The 16,641-nt window shown below is 35.0% G+C and overlaps 1 protein-coding gene across 4 annotated transcripts in view; it reads left to right on the top strand.

Annotated features, from left to right (window-relative positions):
• Window positions 1-16,641, top strand: part of adcyap1r1a (adenylate cyclase activating polypeptide 1a (pituitary) receptor type I) — a 39,742-nt gene that overhangs the window by 10,240 nt on the left and 12,861 nt on the right. For all 4 annotated transcript variants that reach the window (XM_059344285.1, XM_059344286.1, XM_059344287.1 and 1 more), the window contains exons 3-7: window positions 1,260-1,356; window positions 9,737-9,856; window positions 9,951-10,051; window positions 11,370-11,467; window positions 12,417-12,549. In XM_059344285.1, coding sequence (XP_059200268.1) covers window positions 1,260-1,356; window positions 9,737-9,856; window positions 9,951-10,051; window positions 11,370-11,467; window positions 12,417-12,549 — 549 coding nt within the window. The remainder of the gene's footprint in view (window positions 1-1,259; window positions 1,357-9,736; window positions 9,857-9,950; window positions 10,052-11,369; window positions 11,468-12,416; window positions 12,550-16,641) is intronic.

Below are 16,641 nucleotides of genomic sequence, written 5' to 3' on the forward strand. Positions count from 1 at the left end.
GTCGCTGATTTAAACATCCAGCAAATACAGAGAGAAGCATTTATTTTAATGCCATATTACAGTAATGTCCACTTGATGTGTGTGAATGTAAATCCAATATTCACTCTCCTTTTAGCCCTGTTTTTGGTCTCCACCAATTCCTGGAGGACACAACTGGTCATTTAGCTTATTAGCATTAACTGTATCTGTGTGCCGTTTCCTGTTTTTCTCACAGGAATCCGTGAAATAGCCACGGATTCGCTTAACTCAAAATCCGTGGAATAGCCACGGAATCACTCAAATTTCCGTGAAACTGACACGGATTTTGCTACAATGCAAGTTAATGACAGTCATATCCCGTGGTACGGGAATTTGAGTGATTCCGTGGCTATTCCACGGATTTTGAGTTAAGCAAATCCGTGGCTATGTCACGGATTCCTGTGAGACCAGGTTGTCCAGAGGGGAACTGCACCTTCAAGTGATAGTTCTCTGTGGGTTTCTTACATGGATCAGTCTGGATCAAATAGCAGAAAGATTAACAGCGTTGTCACATCAACTTGAAAACTTAAAAAACTGTTTGTGCCTGTGACTTGTGATAAGAATGGAAAAAACAACATTTAACACTTGCTTGTTATCATAGTGCCACAGAGACCTTTAAAAAAACCCAAATGTCAGGCTCAAGATCAAATGACAGGGCTATAATTAAGTCTCAATCCTGTTTGGTAAGAGGTCAAATTAAAAAAAAGATGCACCACTAACTAAAACCCAGTGTACTTTACTTTGGATGCCATAAAAACATCAAATATTTACCTCCTTTCTTTAGCAAGGTAAGGTTAAAACCAACACAAATACAGAAACATACACATAAATATGACTTTTTTTTTATTATTACTTTATTGCAGGTAATGAAACTACAAAATATTAACAGCTTCATCACATATTCAATTCATCCTGCCACATTTATGCATTTTTTACAAGAGGCAAAGCCAAAAGAATAAATAAATAAGTAAATAAGATATTCATTTTTAATTGTTTGCTTATTCAATGAATTCTTTCATTAAGGAAAAGAAAGAGAAGAAAAACAAAAAACAAAAACACAAACACAGCAAAAAAATAAAATAAAATAAAATAATATATGAAAAAATAAATATGACTTTTATGACTTGTTTATGTCATACATCTTGGCTCAAGCAGGAAGCTGGTTTCCAGTGCCTTCAACACTATTTTCAATGGTGCATTGTGGTCTAGTATTTATTGTGTGTTTTGTTTATTTTCTCCAGGTGGCCTCAGAGTCCGAGCACTGTATAATAAAGCGTGAACATGAGAAATGCATGGAGCAGATCATTCAGCACAACCCCAGTGATGACCTTGAATTGGGTAAGTGAGGATGAGTCTGCATGTGTGTGTGTGTGTGTGTGTGTGTGTGTGTGTGTGTGTGTGTGCTCTTGCATCCTTCTGTGTGAAAAATTTGGCATGAAGCCACCAGTTTTCATGGCTCTGCTGCTGTGATTAAATTGTTTATGTCTCTGGTTGCTCAGAAAACACAGAGCTGCTGCTAAAAGTCATTTATCTGCTAAAAATCTAACTTTCTGGGAACTAATACAACAAAAAAAAAGGCTTTGTTTATATTCTCGACAGTCTGCCATTTTTTTTTTTTGCTTATGCAATCGGTTTTAGAAAAGGTCAGGAGGGACATGTAAGGATGAAAGATGAGCGCAGGTTTCTATCATGTTCCTATTACAAATGCATCACCTTGACAGGCTGCTATACAGGACAGGAAGCCATCCTGTGATATACAGTTCACAAACCAAATGTCTGCCTGTAATGTCACGCTGAGCTGCTTTCACATTTCTCACGTCCCTTTTTCCAAAAACACAGGAAACTTGCTGTGTGATTCCTGGAAGCAATTATTTTCTTGGCTATGGATTGTGGTTTTCATTAGCAACTGCTGCCGGCCTCCCGCTGCCTCAAAGTTGCCCAACAGACTGCATCTCCCAGACTGCACTGTGACTCACGGCTTCACTGACAGCTACAGGGCGCCTTGGAAAAAAAAAAAAAAAGTGAAACATAAAAGATTTAGAGTTTAAGATAACAAGTTAGAAGAGGAGCGGAGCTGTAAGTTCACCTCGTTTTTCATCCGTAGATCTTAAAGGTCAAACCTGCAGTCTTCCTGTTCACTACACACAAAATAGCACTCTTAGTGCTCTTTTAATTTGTTTTTATCTGCAGTTTTTGTATTTTTTTAATCTTTTTCATGCCCCATGGAAGATTAGAGCACGCTTGTTTCATTTGTAGATAACTGTGCATAATCTGTTTTCAGCTCATTATAGATTAAATCATGTTGCTTTTTTTATTCCCTTATTCTTTTGCAGAATCTGCAGTTTGTTTTGTATTAAGCTATCCATTCTCAGGCCGTACACTCTCAGAAAAAGGGGTACAATACGAGTCCTTTTTTGTCCCCCGAGGTACAATCTACACTAATGTACCCCCTAGGGCCAATTATTGGACCTTAAGGTACCTATATGTACCTTTTTGAGGGCCAAAAAGGTAAATATGGGTACCCAAGTGGTAAAGGGTACAAATATGTACCCTTCCTTTTACATGCTGGGGTACAATAGACAATCTGTGTTAGGCTCTACAAATGACAGTAGCCTAAATATTAATTATTGTTTAAATCATTATTTAGTCTTTCTTCAGCAGTAGGTTAGTTATACTTTTTTAAATTTTAAACAATTTTACATTGTTTAGTTAAATGAAAATTAAATGTGAAAATTAAAAAAAAACATCCTGATAAAGTGAAAACTTATTTGTCTTTTGTATAATGTAGATACACAAAAATATATAAAATTAAATACTGGTACAATACTGTACCCTATAAAGGCTAATTTTGTACCTTTTTTAAAGGTCCATTTTTGTACTTCAAAATAAGAGTACAAAAAAGTACCTTCTGAGGGTACTGCCCCAGTGACAAGCCATTGTACCCTTAAAGGTACAATTCTGTACTCTATTTTCTGAGAAGTCACATATATTTGACCCTTTCACTGGCCCTTGTTTCCTCTTGTCCATTTTAAAAGGAACCGTTCTGTGTTTCTGCTGACAGCAAATCGTTTGTGAGGAAATAAAAAACGCCTGGTTTGCAGAAATCTTACTTGGGGCTTGAGAAAACATAAAGACAGTGGAAAGAGAGAACGAGAACAAGGATAAAATAAAGAGTAAAGTAAAAAGAGATACTGAAGGAAGGCGGGGTCAGCTTTTAGCCAGGTCAGATGTTTTTTTGTTTTGTTTTTCAATATCCACCTCTAAAAGCCTATTTCGTGGTTTATTTGTTATTATATTTTTAATTGAGCTTCTCTGGCCTCAGATTAGCCTGCAGGTCGTGTGAAATTGCTACATAATGATTTGCTGTCTGCTGCTGTAATCACCATACAGCTGAATTCAGCACAGTGCAAAGTGAATAGTTGATACAAAATGGCTTCTGCACAGTGTTTATTATTTCAGATCTAAATCATCTTTGGTCAACAGTTTCTCTACAGAAAACTGTCATACGACAGGACAGGACACTAAAATACCCTTTTTTAGTGTTTTAAAATTATAAACAAATACTCAATTTATCAATTACTCCTTTGACAGAAAGTTGATCTGTAGCTTTTTTGATAATTGATTAAGTAATTAAGCAATTTTTCCACCAGAGACACACACATTTTTTGTTTACAGCTTCAAATGTGCTTCTTTTCTCTGGTTTATGTCAATGTGAATTAAAGAACATTGTGTTTTGGACTGTAGGTCAGAAAACAACAAGACATTTGATGTTTTTAGGGCCTTTAGGGTGTAGTGATACGTGCTTTTCACTATTTTCTGGCATTCTGTGGGCCAAATAATAAATCAGTTAACATTCCCTTTGTGTTGGGGTGAAGTTGGACACATTTCAAGTTTAAAATATTTCATGAATATTATCCTGGTATTTTTGTTGGAACAAGGAATTGAAGCATGTAATAACACAGTGCATGCCATACTATTAAAGACCATGATTTGGTTTGATTGGAATTTCCACAGCAAGTTAAATGTGGCCTTCGGACAAGGGCTGCAGTAATACACGGCTTAAGTGTTGGAAGAAAATATTTTATTTAGTTTCAAACCGGAGACATTTACACATACTTCCATGAAAAATGTCTCGTTTTAATTATAATGGATCATTTGTTCAACCAAAATGACCCTTCTGTTTTCTTATCCTTTTAAGGGTCATGAATGATCGCAATGGTTTTCTAATTCCATATACCTGAGATGTTACTGTAAAATTTACTTTAAGTCACAAAATATAAAATGTGTATAAAATAGGTAAATGTAGATTTTGTATTCATGAATGGATAACAAGTGATTATTATTTAGGGTATTTTTAAAGTTTTTTGTATGTGTTTTGTGATACATAAATGTGTCCTGCAAACCCAAAAGTGCCTGCCCCAATATGAGGGTTAAGCAAGAAAATAAGCATAAAGAGTAATGGAAATAGTTACATTTTGTACCTTTTTCAGTCTTTTTTTAAGCCATTTGAACGATTCTCACAAAAAGCAAATTGCTCACATCTTTCCAAGAGCTTCATGACATGTCTCTCCTTTCAGACAGGTGTTTAAAGTTTAATAAAAAAAAAAAAAAGATGAATGAAAGAGGGTGAACCAGCTCCGATCAGTATTCTGCTTCTGTTGCGTGTCATGACTCAGAATACTAAACACAAATCTCATTCAGTCGCCGGATAAGAGCAGCTTTAATAATAAGAAAAAAAATGAACGTGTGTGTGTTGTTTGTGTACTCTGCACTATGCATGTGCAGCATGGATGGTATCCTCACACATCTTTGCAGCCCAGTGAAGATTCAGCCTTGTGTGGGATCTTGTGTGAGATAGCCAGTGATGCAGACAGAGTGCTTTATTAAGCCGGTTACCTCTGTAGCTCAGTGCGGCTCATTTGGCTCCGATTTGCCCTTTAAAAGGTAATTGGCTTCGTGTCCGGCTCACCAGACAGAACCAAAACAGATTAGAGAGCCAAGCAGAATATAGAGAAAGGTCTGCACGCACACACACACACACACACACACACACACACACACACACAAATGCATGTCCAGGAACACAACCACAAGCTGAAAAACACCCTCAAAATGCATGCAAGTGAACACACATACGATCAGACCTGCCTCTGCAGCACTATAAAACCGTCCGAGCATAAACAACGTGGTAAACCTGGAGAGATGGAGAAAGAGACAGGGGAGGGACGGGGAGGTGCTGGAGATAGAGGACATCAGGGAAGCAGAAAGAAAGAAGGAAGAAAGAAAGAGAGAGAGAGAGAAAGAGAAATCAAAGCTGAGATATGATATTGAAGTAGATGGCTGGAGTGATGAGCTGAACTGAAGATTTATTTATCTTTTTATTTTATCTTGATTTAGCATACACATTTAGAGCTTTACGGACATTTATATGTATCTGTGTGTGTGTATAGATATAAGTATGTATATATTTATTTACTTATTTTTTCATTTATTTATTTTGTGGTTATAAAGCCCCCCCCCCCCCCCCTTTTTTCCCCCCAGTTATTTATTTATTTATTTTTTATTTATTTTATTTATTTATTTACTTATTTTTAATCATAATTATTGCTATCATTATTGTTATTATTTTTTTCTTGTATGTGCCTTCTTGTTCTATGTTGTTCACCGTTTGTAAATTAACAAAATGTGCAATAAACATATGTTTAAAAAAAAAAAAAAAAAAAAAAAAAAAAGCTGAGATATGCAGCACTGAAAACACAGGATGTGAGATCTCTAACTGAGCCTGAGTCAGGTAATGATGGAGGTGATGAATAGAAGCAGATCAAAGAAAACAATAGATGGATCTGGGTTAAGTAACATTTACTTTCAGCCTGTGTGGAATATCAGATGGGAGGAGACCTAATTCAACAGCCCTGCAACAAATCTAACCTTCAGATTCTGAATTTTATGCTTTTGTTGAAACATTTTCACTCATTTGTGCACAGACTGCACAGCAAAATCGGGAGTGTTAATTCAACTCAAAGAGTGTTAAATTTAACACTTTTTCTGAGTTTATATAGTTCTCATGGATTCTGAGTTAAAATTACACTTTGAAAAGTGTTAATGTTTTAACTCTTTAATAGTGTTAAATATTTGACACCCTTGGTGTTGTTTTATGACACCACATAAGTGCACTTTTAACTCGAAATTGTGTTATTCCTTTTCACTTTGAGTGTTCATTTTTAACATACATCTTGTTATTTTATGACACAAAGTGTAATTTCAACACTAAAATCGTGTTATTTCCTTTCACTGTGAGTGTTAATTTTTAACAATTGTGACTTTGACACACAAAGTGTATTTTTAACCCCAAAATCATGTTATTTCCTTTCACTAATGTGATAATTAACATTCATTGTTTTGTTTTATCAACTCCAACTGAAGTGAATCTAACTCTAAGACCTTTTTGATCACTACAAGTGTTAAAACAACTCCAAAATCAACACTCACCAACTCAAAATTATTAATACTGAAAAAACAACACTACAGATTTTGCTGTGTGCAGCCTTCCAAATGACCATTAAGTTGAATCCACGCCTCTTTGCAAACACTTTGTTCTGCTGAAGCATTCACGGCTAATTCATGATGACTTCTTGTTCCAGCAAACACTCACCCCTCGCTCCGTATTACATCTCTCTGCCATTTAACCTCGCCGTGATTATCAACATCATTTACTAATTGTTGTGCCGCCTTTCGAGTGCTGGAGGTGATATTCTGTTGGAAACCGTGTTAGCGGTGAAATTTAATTAGTAACAAGGAGGTTAACAGTCTGCTGAAAACAGCATGCTCGAGTAATGTGAAGACAAGGAACTGATGCAAAAAACTACAATAAAACAGTAGCTGCTGCTGTGTAGAACAAGGATATTTACAGTCAAAAGTTTGGACACCTCTTCTCTTTTAATGTGTTTTTCTTCATTTCTAATATTTCTGACAATGTAGATTATTAATGGAGATATCAAAAATCCCCAGACTAGATCCTTGTTTGTGTTGTATTAGCTCTCAGACGTGCCTCTCTTTGGATAAAAGCATCTGATAAACTAGAAATGTAAAACTATGGAATCAGGAATACTATGGAATTATGTAGTGAGCAAAAATATGCAAACACAGCAAATGTGTTTTTACTATTTCAGAATCTAAAATATAGAGAGCTCACACTGTCTTCTGCACGTGCAAATGCAAAAACTTGAAAAAATTATTATAAATCTTTTTTGTTGCTTTTTATTGTGAGCCCATGGTCTTCTCCTACACACCTGTGATTTATAAGTGTGCAAAAGTTTTTCTCTTTGATATGATTATTCAAAGTGTCCACCTTTTGCTTTCATGACAGCTTATATATAATATATATATAATCTTAACTATCTCTCTCTATTATAAGAAATGAAAAAAAAACATTGAAGTGTGTCTGAAGTTTTGACTGGTACTGTATGTGAACTTCTTTTAATTATTCAGCTTCTTCATACATGATTTTTACATTTATTTTAAAGAATTAAAATTGCTGTATGTGTACTTGTGTTAACATTAATTTCAGTCTAATGTTTCCGTTAATCTGATATCAATCAGGTTAGATACGGATTATTCGATTAAAAACTATATTCAGTGTAGTTTTTTTTTGGTTCCTGTCAAAAGGAGTCAGCTCTTCTGTGTGTACAGTGTTTTTTTTTTGTCTGTTGTTCTTGTTGATGTTGTGGTAAATGAGCTACTCAATCAGTGATAGTGACAACAGTTTTGCATATTCAGCTCTTTTTGCCAGTGGGGGACTAAAAGCTGCTAAGATGTGGGAGGATAAATCAGGTAAAACATTCTGCAGTGACTGACGTTCTGATAAAGTTGGTGTACAGTTGGTGCACACTGTGATGTCAGCAATGACAAAGGGAAGTTAAATTAAAAGTTAGCTTTTTATTGTGCATTGTTTAAAGTCTTTTATCTGAGCAGGTGGTTGGTTAACTGAGGTTGAGGAGGTCAGTGGCGAGCAGGTGCAGGCTTTTTAAAAAATTAAGTATTTTTTGTTGAATTTCCTGTCTGTTTTTTCTATTTCATGAATATTTTAATAAATACCACATTTTCTTCATTTACTTCTGCCTACTGTATAGTCCTGCTTCTTCAACATCCAACATAAAGTTTTCTAGTGCCAAGCAGCATCTTCCCCACTCTTTACATCACTGTGACGGGTGACGTAGTGATGAACCTAGAAAGAATCATTATCTGAGTCTACAGCTTTCCCCCTGGCTTTATTTACATTTACATTTAGTCATTTAGCAGACGCTTTAATCCAAAGTGACTTACAGGAAGAGTAAAAGCAAACAATCAAGGTATAGTGCGATAATAATTAGTGCATCAATAAGTGCTGGTGACAATTCTTTGGGGAGTAGAATTATCGTGTGGTGCTAGGAGAGAAGATGCTCTCTGAAGGTCTTCAGGAGGTTTTAAAGGTAGAGAGGGACGCCCCTGCTCTGGTAGGAACTGGTAGTGGTTCCACCAGCGGGGAACAAGAAATGCAAAGAGTCTGGATTGTCTTGGACCAACGGGGGGCAGAGCCAGGCGCCGTTCACTGGAAGAGCGCAACGGTGGTGAGGTAGCATATGTCTAAATCAGGTTCAGGTAGGTAGGAGCAGTACCAGAGACAACTTTGTAGGCAGCATTAGAGATTTGAATTTGATGCTGCAGCAGGTAGCCAGTGGAGCTCAATGAGCAGCGGAGTGACATGTGACCTTTTTGGCTGGTTGTAGACCAGGACCACCGCGTTCTGGATCATCTGAAGCGGTTTTACTGTGCAGGCTGGCAGCCTGTCAGGAGGGCATTACAGTAGTCAAGTTTTGAGATGACAACAGCTTGTGTCAGGAGTTGAGTGGCATGTTGAGTTAGGTAAGTTAGGTGGAGCTTTATAGTGAGTTTCAGATTGTTTAGCTGTCTGGCCTGCAGCACAAGTTCACTCTTAGAGCTCTGGTTGAATTTCAGATGTTTTTTAAGTATGCTACCTCCCCATCAAAGGGTGTCATTTCTACTGGTGGTGGGGCAGACATGTGCCCCTCACTTATTGAGAATCAGGTTGGTTTTTATTGTACAACTTCTCTTTTCAGCCCCTTTCTGTTCCAAAATCCAGTGACAAGAAGATCTGAGTCAACTTTGATTGTTATTGTGTACTCAAAACTTGAAGTTATTGAGCATTTGTGCCCTTTTTTTTCTTCTTTTAAGCTCAACTGCAGGCTGCAGTGTGTGATTTGTGGGTCGGAATAGCAAGAAACGAATGCTAGAATGAATACTGCAACATGTGACCTGATATAGTTGAACTTCTTGGTATTTTTGGCGTGTTACATTTGAGATAAACATACTAAATCTATTTCTGGCATACTGAATACTTTAAGGAATACCTGTAGACATTATTAAGGACAGATGGAGACAATGAATCTTGGTGGCTGTCAGGTACTATCACAGAAAATAAAGGATAAAAATGGGAAATAGGAGATTTTATTACCTTGAGAAGTGTAATAAGATTTAGACGCTGCCTCCGTGTTAGCAGAGGTTTTGTTCGTGTGGATGTCATGAAAAATATCTCAATATCTTTGGAAATTAAACTCTGTTAGCTTCCAATTCGATTCAGTTTAATTCTATTCAATTCATTTCAGTATCGTTCCATCACTTAACAGCAGAGCTTCACTCTGCCCTCCCTGTGTCTCTCTAGTCCCCGCCATGTGTCCGTGGATGTGGGATAACCTGACCTGCTGGCAGTCCGCCAACGTTGGCGAAGTGGTGGTGGTCAACTGTCCAGAGCTGTTTCACGACTTCATGGACCCCGAGGATGGTGAGAAGAACGAGGAGTTGATCTAATTGGTATTTAAAAATTCATTCCGTTCAGCTCAGCTCAGCCCGAGGCGTTTGTCCTTTTTATCTTTCAGAGATGGCCAAGGTCAGTCGTAACTGCACCGAGGAGGGCTGGTCTGAACCGTTCCCTCACTACGCCGAAGTCTGCTTCTTCTACGACAACACCACCGAACCTGTACGACCTCCTTCACCTTATTTAATGTCATATTGTATTTATCATACACCAGGGGTGTCAAACTCAAATACACAGTGGGCCAAGATTTTAAACTTGGACAAAGTCATGGGCCAACATTGATATTTATTGAAAAAATTGACCTAAACAAGTTCAAACGAAATGGAAAAAGCAAAGCTTGATATACACTACCGGTCAAAAGTTTTAGAACACCCCAATTTTTCCAGTTTTTTATTGAAATTCAAGCAGTTCAAGTCAAATGAACAGCTTGAAAGGGTACAAAGGTAAGTGGTGAACTGCCAGAGGTAAATAAAAAAAGGTAAGGTTAACCAAAACTGAAAAATAATGTACATTTCAGAATTATACAAGTAGGCCTTTTTCAGGGAACAAGAAATGGGTTAACAACTTAACTCTATGGAGTCTTGGGCTATTTCGTCCATTTTTGAATTCTTTTCATGTCTTTGTAAGTCATTTTGTGTCTTTTTTTGGTCATTTTGTGTCTTTTTTTAGTCATTTTGTGTCTTTTGGTGTCTTTTTTTAGTCATTTTGGGTCTTTTTTTGGTCATTTTGTGTCTTTTTTTAGTCCTTTAGTCCAACATAAAATGTGATTTTGAATCTTTTTTTTACTTTCAAAACACTATCATGCTCAATAAAGAATTTTAAATGTTGCAAATGTGCATTAATTTCAGAGTACACTGAGACATTAAACTGCATAATTTCCAATTAAATTCTGGAAAAGTTGGTGTGTTCTAAAACTTTTGACCAGTAGTGTAACTTAATATTGCAAACATGCAAAATCGAATATCAAATAAAACAAACAAACACATCAATGGCATTCATTTCCTAAATAAAATTTAAATAAAAATCATATGTCCCTTTATTTTATATGCGGCCTTCTTTAAATTTAAATTTAACAGTAATCTTTTTCCACAGGCTAAAAATAAATGTGAGAATAAAATAACAATAACAAACCAAATGACTAATAATAATATCCTTCAATGAATGTGGAACCATTCAAGCCTTGGACTAGCAAGAAAAAGTTCATAAAGACAACTTTAATTGTTGCTCAGTTTGCTCCACACTGATCTACTGTGTTCAAGCCAAAACACCAGCAGAGCATTCTGGGATTTGTAGTATTATTTGCGCTGTATAATACCGGCGGGCCAGCTCTGGTTGTCATTTGGTATTTCCTCGCGGGCCAAATATAATTATACTGCGGGCCAAATTTGGCCCACGGGCCAGAGTTTGACACCTCTGTCATACACACACACACACACACACACACACACACACACATCTCACAGTCTCTCTCCACCTCCAGGACCCGTACTACGCCTCGGTCAAAGCTCTGTACACGGTCGGCTACAGCACGTCGCTGGTGTCTCTGACCACGGCCATGGCCATCCTCTGCAGGTTCAGGTGAGCTCAGAGTCATGATCCAATCCTGCTTGTTGTCTGCTATTTTCCATTTTTAAAAAATTGTCTAATTTCGTCAGAACTGAAGTAGGAAAGAAAAACAAAAGGATGACAAAACTCATGAAAATGTACTTTTTTTTTTATTTTTTTTTTTATTTTGAGTTTGAGTTTATTTATTGAAAGCAGGGACAATACATATTAATGAACATATACATGTAAATATGCAAGATTATAGCCAAGAGCTAATTTCCATCTTTAGTCCCTTTGGCAGGTTGATGTCAATACCATAACCATAACAATAAAATCAATAAAACATCGATAACAACACAGTGCTCAAACTTCAGAAGTCCTATGAAAAAATGTTAATTTATGCTTATTAATCAATCAAAAGAAAATATTTTTGTCTGTTATTTTCCATTTTAAAAAAATTGTCTAATTTCGTCAGAATTGAAGTAGGAAAGAAAAACAAAAGGATGACAAAACTCATGAAAATTAGCTTTTTTTTTAAATTTTTTTAATTTTGAGTTTGAGTTTATTTATTTAAAGCAGGGACAATACATATTAATGAACATATACATGTAAATATGCAAGATTATAGCCAAGAGCTAATTTCCATCTTTAGTCCCTTTGGCAGGTTGATGTCAATACCATAACCATAACAATAAAATCAATAAAACATCGATAACAACACAGTGCTCAAACTTCACAAGTCCTATGAAAAAATTTAAATTTATGCTTATTAGTCAATCAAATGAAAATATTTTTGTCTGGTATTTTCCATTTAAAAAAAATTATCCAACTTAAAATTTTATGGAAGTTTGTTGCCTTGAAATTTTGAGTTCACCCAACTTTTCTTTTTTTGCAGTGTATTTAATTTGCTTTCAGGAGCTTTTTAAGAGTGAAAAATGTTGATACTAAGATGTGATGTATTTCCTCTCTGGCTCCTCCGCAGGAAGCTCCACTGCACCAGGAACTTCATCCACATGAACCTGTTTGTGTCGTTCATGCTGAGAGCCATCTCCGTCTTCATCAAGGACGGCGTGCTGTACGCTCAGGAGGACAGCGACCACTGCTTCGTACACACGGTCAGTCATCACTCCGATACTTCACAGTTATATCTTTCAGGTAGACTACTGGTCAAAAGTCACAATCAAAATGTGAGTGTGACTGAAAACAGAAAAATCGAAAAAAGTATCTAATTTTAAAATGCTTTTTTTTTGTTACTAGGCTAAGTTTAAACCCATTTAACAATTCTAATCTGTTAATGTCCTTTATTGCATTTAACCTGTTCTGACCATATTTCCTGACCAAATTAATATGAAAGAAGTTACAAAAATATCACTGTGACGTCAAGTTTTTTTAATTTTAAAATAAGAAAGACCATAAATGCCCAATGTGACATATATGTCACATCACAGATATTTGACATTTAGGGGTAGTATATATATATACACGACTGGTCAAAAGTTTTAGAACACACCAACTTTTCCAGAATTTAATTGAAAATGATGCAGTTTAATGTCTCAGTGTACTCTGAAATTAATGCACATTTGCAATATTTAAAATTCTTTATTGAGCATGATAGTGTTTTGAAAGTAAAAAAAAGATTCAAAATCACATTTTATGTTGGACTAAAGGACTAAAAAAGACACAAAATGACAAAAAAAAGACACAAAATGACAAAAAAAAGACACAAAATGACAAAAAAAAAAACACAAAATGACTTACAAAGACATGAAAAGAATTCAAAAATGGACAAAATAGCCCAAGACTCCATAGAGTTAAGTTGTTAACCCATTTCTTGTTCCCTGAAAAAGGCCTACTTGTATAATTCTGAAATGTACATTATTTTTCAGTTTTGGTTAACCTTTCCTTTTTTTATTTACCTCTGGCAGTTCACCACTTACCTTTGTACCCTTTCAAGCTGTTCATTTGACTTGAACTGCTTGGATTTCAATAAAAAACTGGAAAAATTGGGGTGTTCTAAAATTTTTGACCGGTAGTGTATATCTGAATCTATCCGCCTCCCTCCTGACATGTTTGCCTCCTTTTTCACAGAAAAAAGTTGCTGCCATCTGTAACCAGTTCTCTAAATGACATTGTAGAATTGTAGAATTGTAGATATGCACATTATCTGTGGAGGATGCAAAAAATATGTCGATATTTAAGTTCTGATTCAACGAGAAAATGAAAAGCTTCTTTATTTTTTTGTTGTAATGTGTATTAATTATTCGTAAACACAGTATTTCCTCATAGTTATAGGTAAAGATTATTTACACTAATATTAGTGTTAGTATTAAACTATTTAAAGAATTAGATTCTATGTGTTGATTCGTACTTGGATGATTCAAATATTTCCCAAAAAATCCAGAATTCCAAAATTCAAAATGTAAATGTAATTATAATTATAATCATGTTTTATCTACTGAAATATTTTTGCTTTAATCCATATTTTTTGGAAAGGAGCCACACACCTGTACTGACGAGGCAGTTTAGAAACAAACTGACAAGATATATTTATTAAGGAAAGTTGATTTAATAATATAAAAATAGACTAATTTAATCAGATGAATGACTTAATACAAAATGGGATTTAATTTGAGGTTTTTTTTGGATTGTTATGATGTAACAAAGTACAATATTGGATAGAAAACCTCAGCAGAAGCTTCAGATATAATAAGATGAGCTTTGCTACAGCCCTACTGATAAATTACTCGTCAATGAGAAAGAAAACAACCGTGACCTCTATTCTTGTTGTTAATGAAAACAATACATTTTAAATTCATGAGGCTAATTATTTCATTAATTTAAAACTTGAAGCAGAAAATTACAAAATGAGGCCTTTATTACTCTAAATGATCCCTAATGCAGGTTTGGAGTCGCTACAAGAAGTTTAAAGAGTATTGACATTTTCAAAAAAAATGTTTTCAAGATTATTAGTTAATCGGTTCCAGAGCGTGTGATTAAAGGATTTCATCGAAGTGCATCAGCTCGGTTTCTAAAGGAAAAGCATGCGTGTAAAATGTGATCAAGCCTGTTGTGTTTGAGATATAACGAGAGGTTCACATACAGCAGACTTGAAACACTCCTCCGCCAGTCTTTCTCGTTTGATAACGCACCTTTGAAGGAACTTCAATCACATGCAAATTTTTTACAAAAAGCAAACATGCAATTAGGTGACTAATACTCCGTGATTACAAATGCAGAACAAGCTCTTAGCCTTTGTCTGCTAACAAAACATTGCTCAGTGTTGTTGAGCAGGCATGATAAATAAACCTAATTAGCTACGCTAATGGCTTCAGCAAGGCCGCTGGAAATCTTCTACTAGAGGCTCATTAACATATCAATGGTTACTTTGCCCTTTTTTCAAACCCGCTGCTCTACATCTGCACTATGATGGTGATCACGGGTCATCACGGTGCAGGGCTGTGATTGGCTGAGCCCGCTCTCTTTCATTAGCATGATGTCATTAGATTACAGTCCACCTGGCATGTACAGTAGCTGGTTTCTGCTGTCACATCAACACACATTCACTAAATGCTACATTTTCAGGGTATAATCGCCTCTGTCATGCTGTTTACACTCTGATTTACAAGAATCGGGACAATTTATTGTTTTTTATTCATTTTTATTGAGGTTTTTTAAAGAAACGCTGATCATTAAATGGATGGATGGACATGGATTTTACTTGAAGTGGCAACAACTTAATAATAATAATTAAAAAAAATAATAATAATAAAAAAATATATAATAATAATAATAATAATAATAATAATAATAATAATAATAATAATAATAACTTTATTCATATAACCCCAACCCATCTGAAAAATAAAAACCCAGCTGGACAAACACTTTTTATTACACATTTTTTTTGAAAAATTAAGATTAAAATTAATTTAATTTTAAAAAATCTGGATACACATGCAAAAAATGCAATAAATGTGTAGAAGCCATATAGGCATTAAAATAAAAAAATAAAATAAAAATAAAAAAGGAGATAAAACACCCAAGAAACCTTATTTCAACCTTCAATAAGAACATATTTCACTCTGCCCTATCAAATAGAGGCACAATCCTCAAAAAATAATCCCCCACCAGGGCCAAAAGTGCATTTGTCTATTATATGCAAATCTGCAAGTCCAAAACTTTTATCATTATGTTAAAATATGGCTGTGCCAAGCTGAAACCCCATCATTTCAAATATGCATTTATTGAAGAAATGTGAAACATGCCTTTGTAAAACTATAAAACACTTAATTATCATTTCCAAATATTAAATTCTTAGACTGAAATAGCATAATTAACATGGAAAGTTGTTATAAAAACAAATGTTATAAAAAAAAAACTGAATGTTTGACGTTTTTAATGGAGTCAAATATAAATGTGTATATATGTGTGTGTTAACATTTCCATAGCCAAACATTAGTTTGAGGACAAAGCATTACCACACAGGATTTCTTGTTTCTTGCACATGAATTTTTCAAATGCTGAACTTTACAACCATCTGCGGCATTTATTTCATCTGACAATTCGACGATGATACCTTAAATATTTCTTGGTTAATTATTTATGATTTTGTTGCACTTGCTACTAAGTGAAATGATAAGAAGAGTGTTTAAGACAGGTGCTCCAAACAGTTTAAAGCAGGGGTGTCAAACTCTGGCCCGCGAGGCAATACCAAATTATTATATTATTATATTATTATTGTACTATAAAAGCTGACCCGCCGGTATTATACGGCGCATTTACCGCTAATACTAGATTTATTATTGTTATTTTATTTTTAAATGTATTTACCTGTTGAAAAACTTTATTTTGATATTTAAATCAGAAGGATGCAAATAGAAAAGAGGCATATGATTTTTATTTAATTTTTATTTAATACATTAATGACATTGATGTGTTTTTTATTTGAAATTTGATTTTGCATGTCTGCACTATTTAGTTATATATTGTATGTTTATAAGCGTTGCTGGTTCCATATTTAATGTTAAAGCAAAACATGTTTGGTATATATTAAAAGGTTTATTTGTTCAATGTTGGCCCGCGATTTTATTCAAGTTTTAAATTTTGGCCCATTGTGTATTTGAGTTTGACACCCCTGGTTTAAAGGGATTCAACATCAGCATTAATTACAGACACAGTTTCTCTCTGCTCTAACACAGCTCCCTGTG

The sequence above is a fragment of the Centropristis striata genome, chromosome 11 (genome assembly GCF_030273125.1).
Source record: "Centropristis striata isolate RG_2023a ecotype Rhode Island chromosome 11, C.striata_1.0, whole genome shotgun sequence".
Taxonomy (NCBI): Eukaryota; Metazoa; Chordata; class Actinopteri; order Perciformes; family Serranidae; genus Centropristis; species Centropristis striata.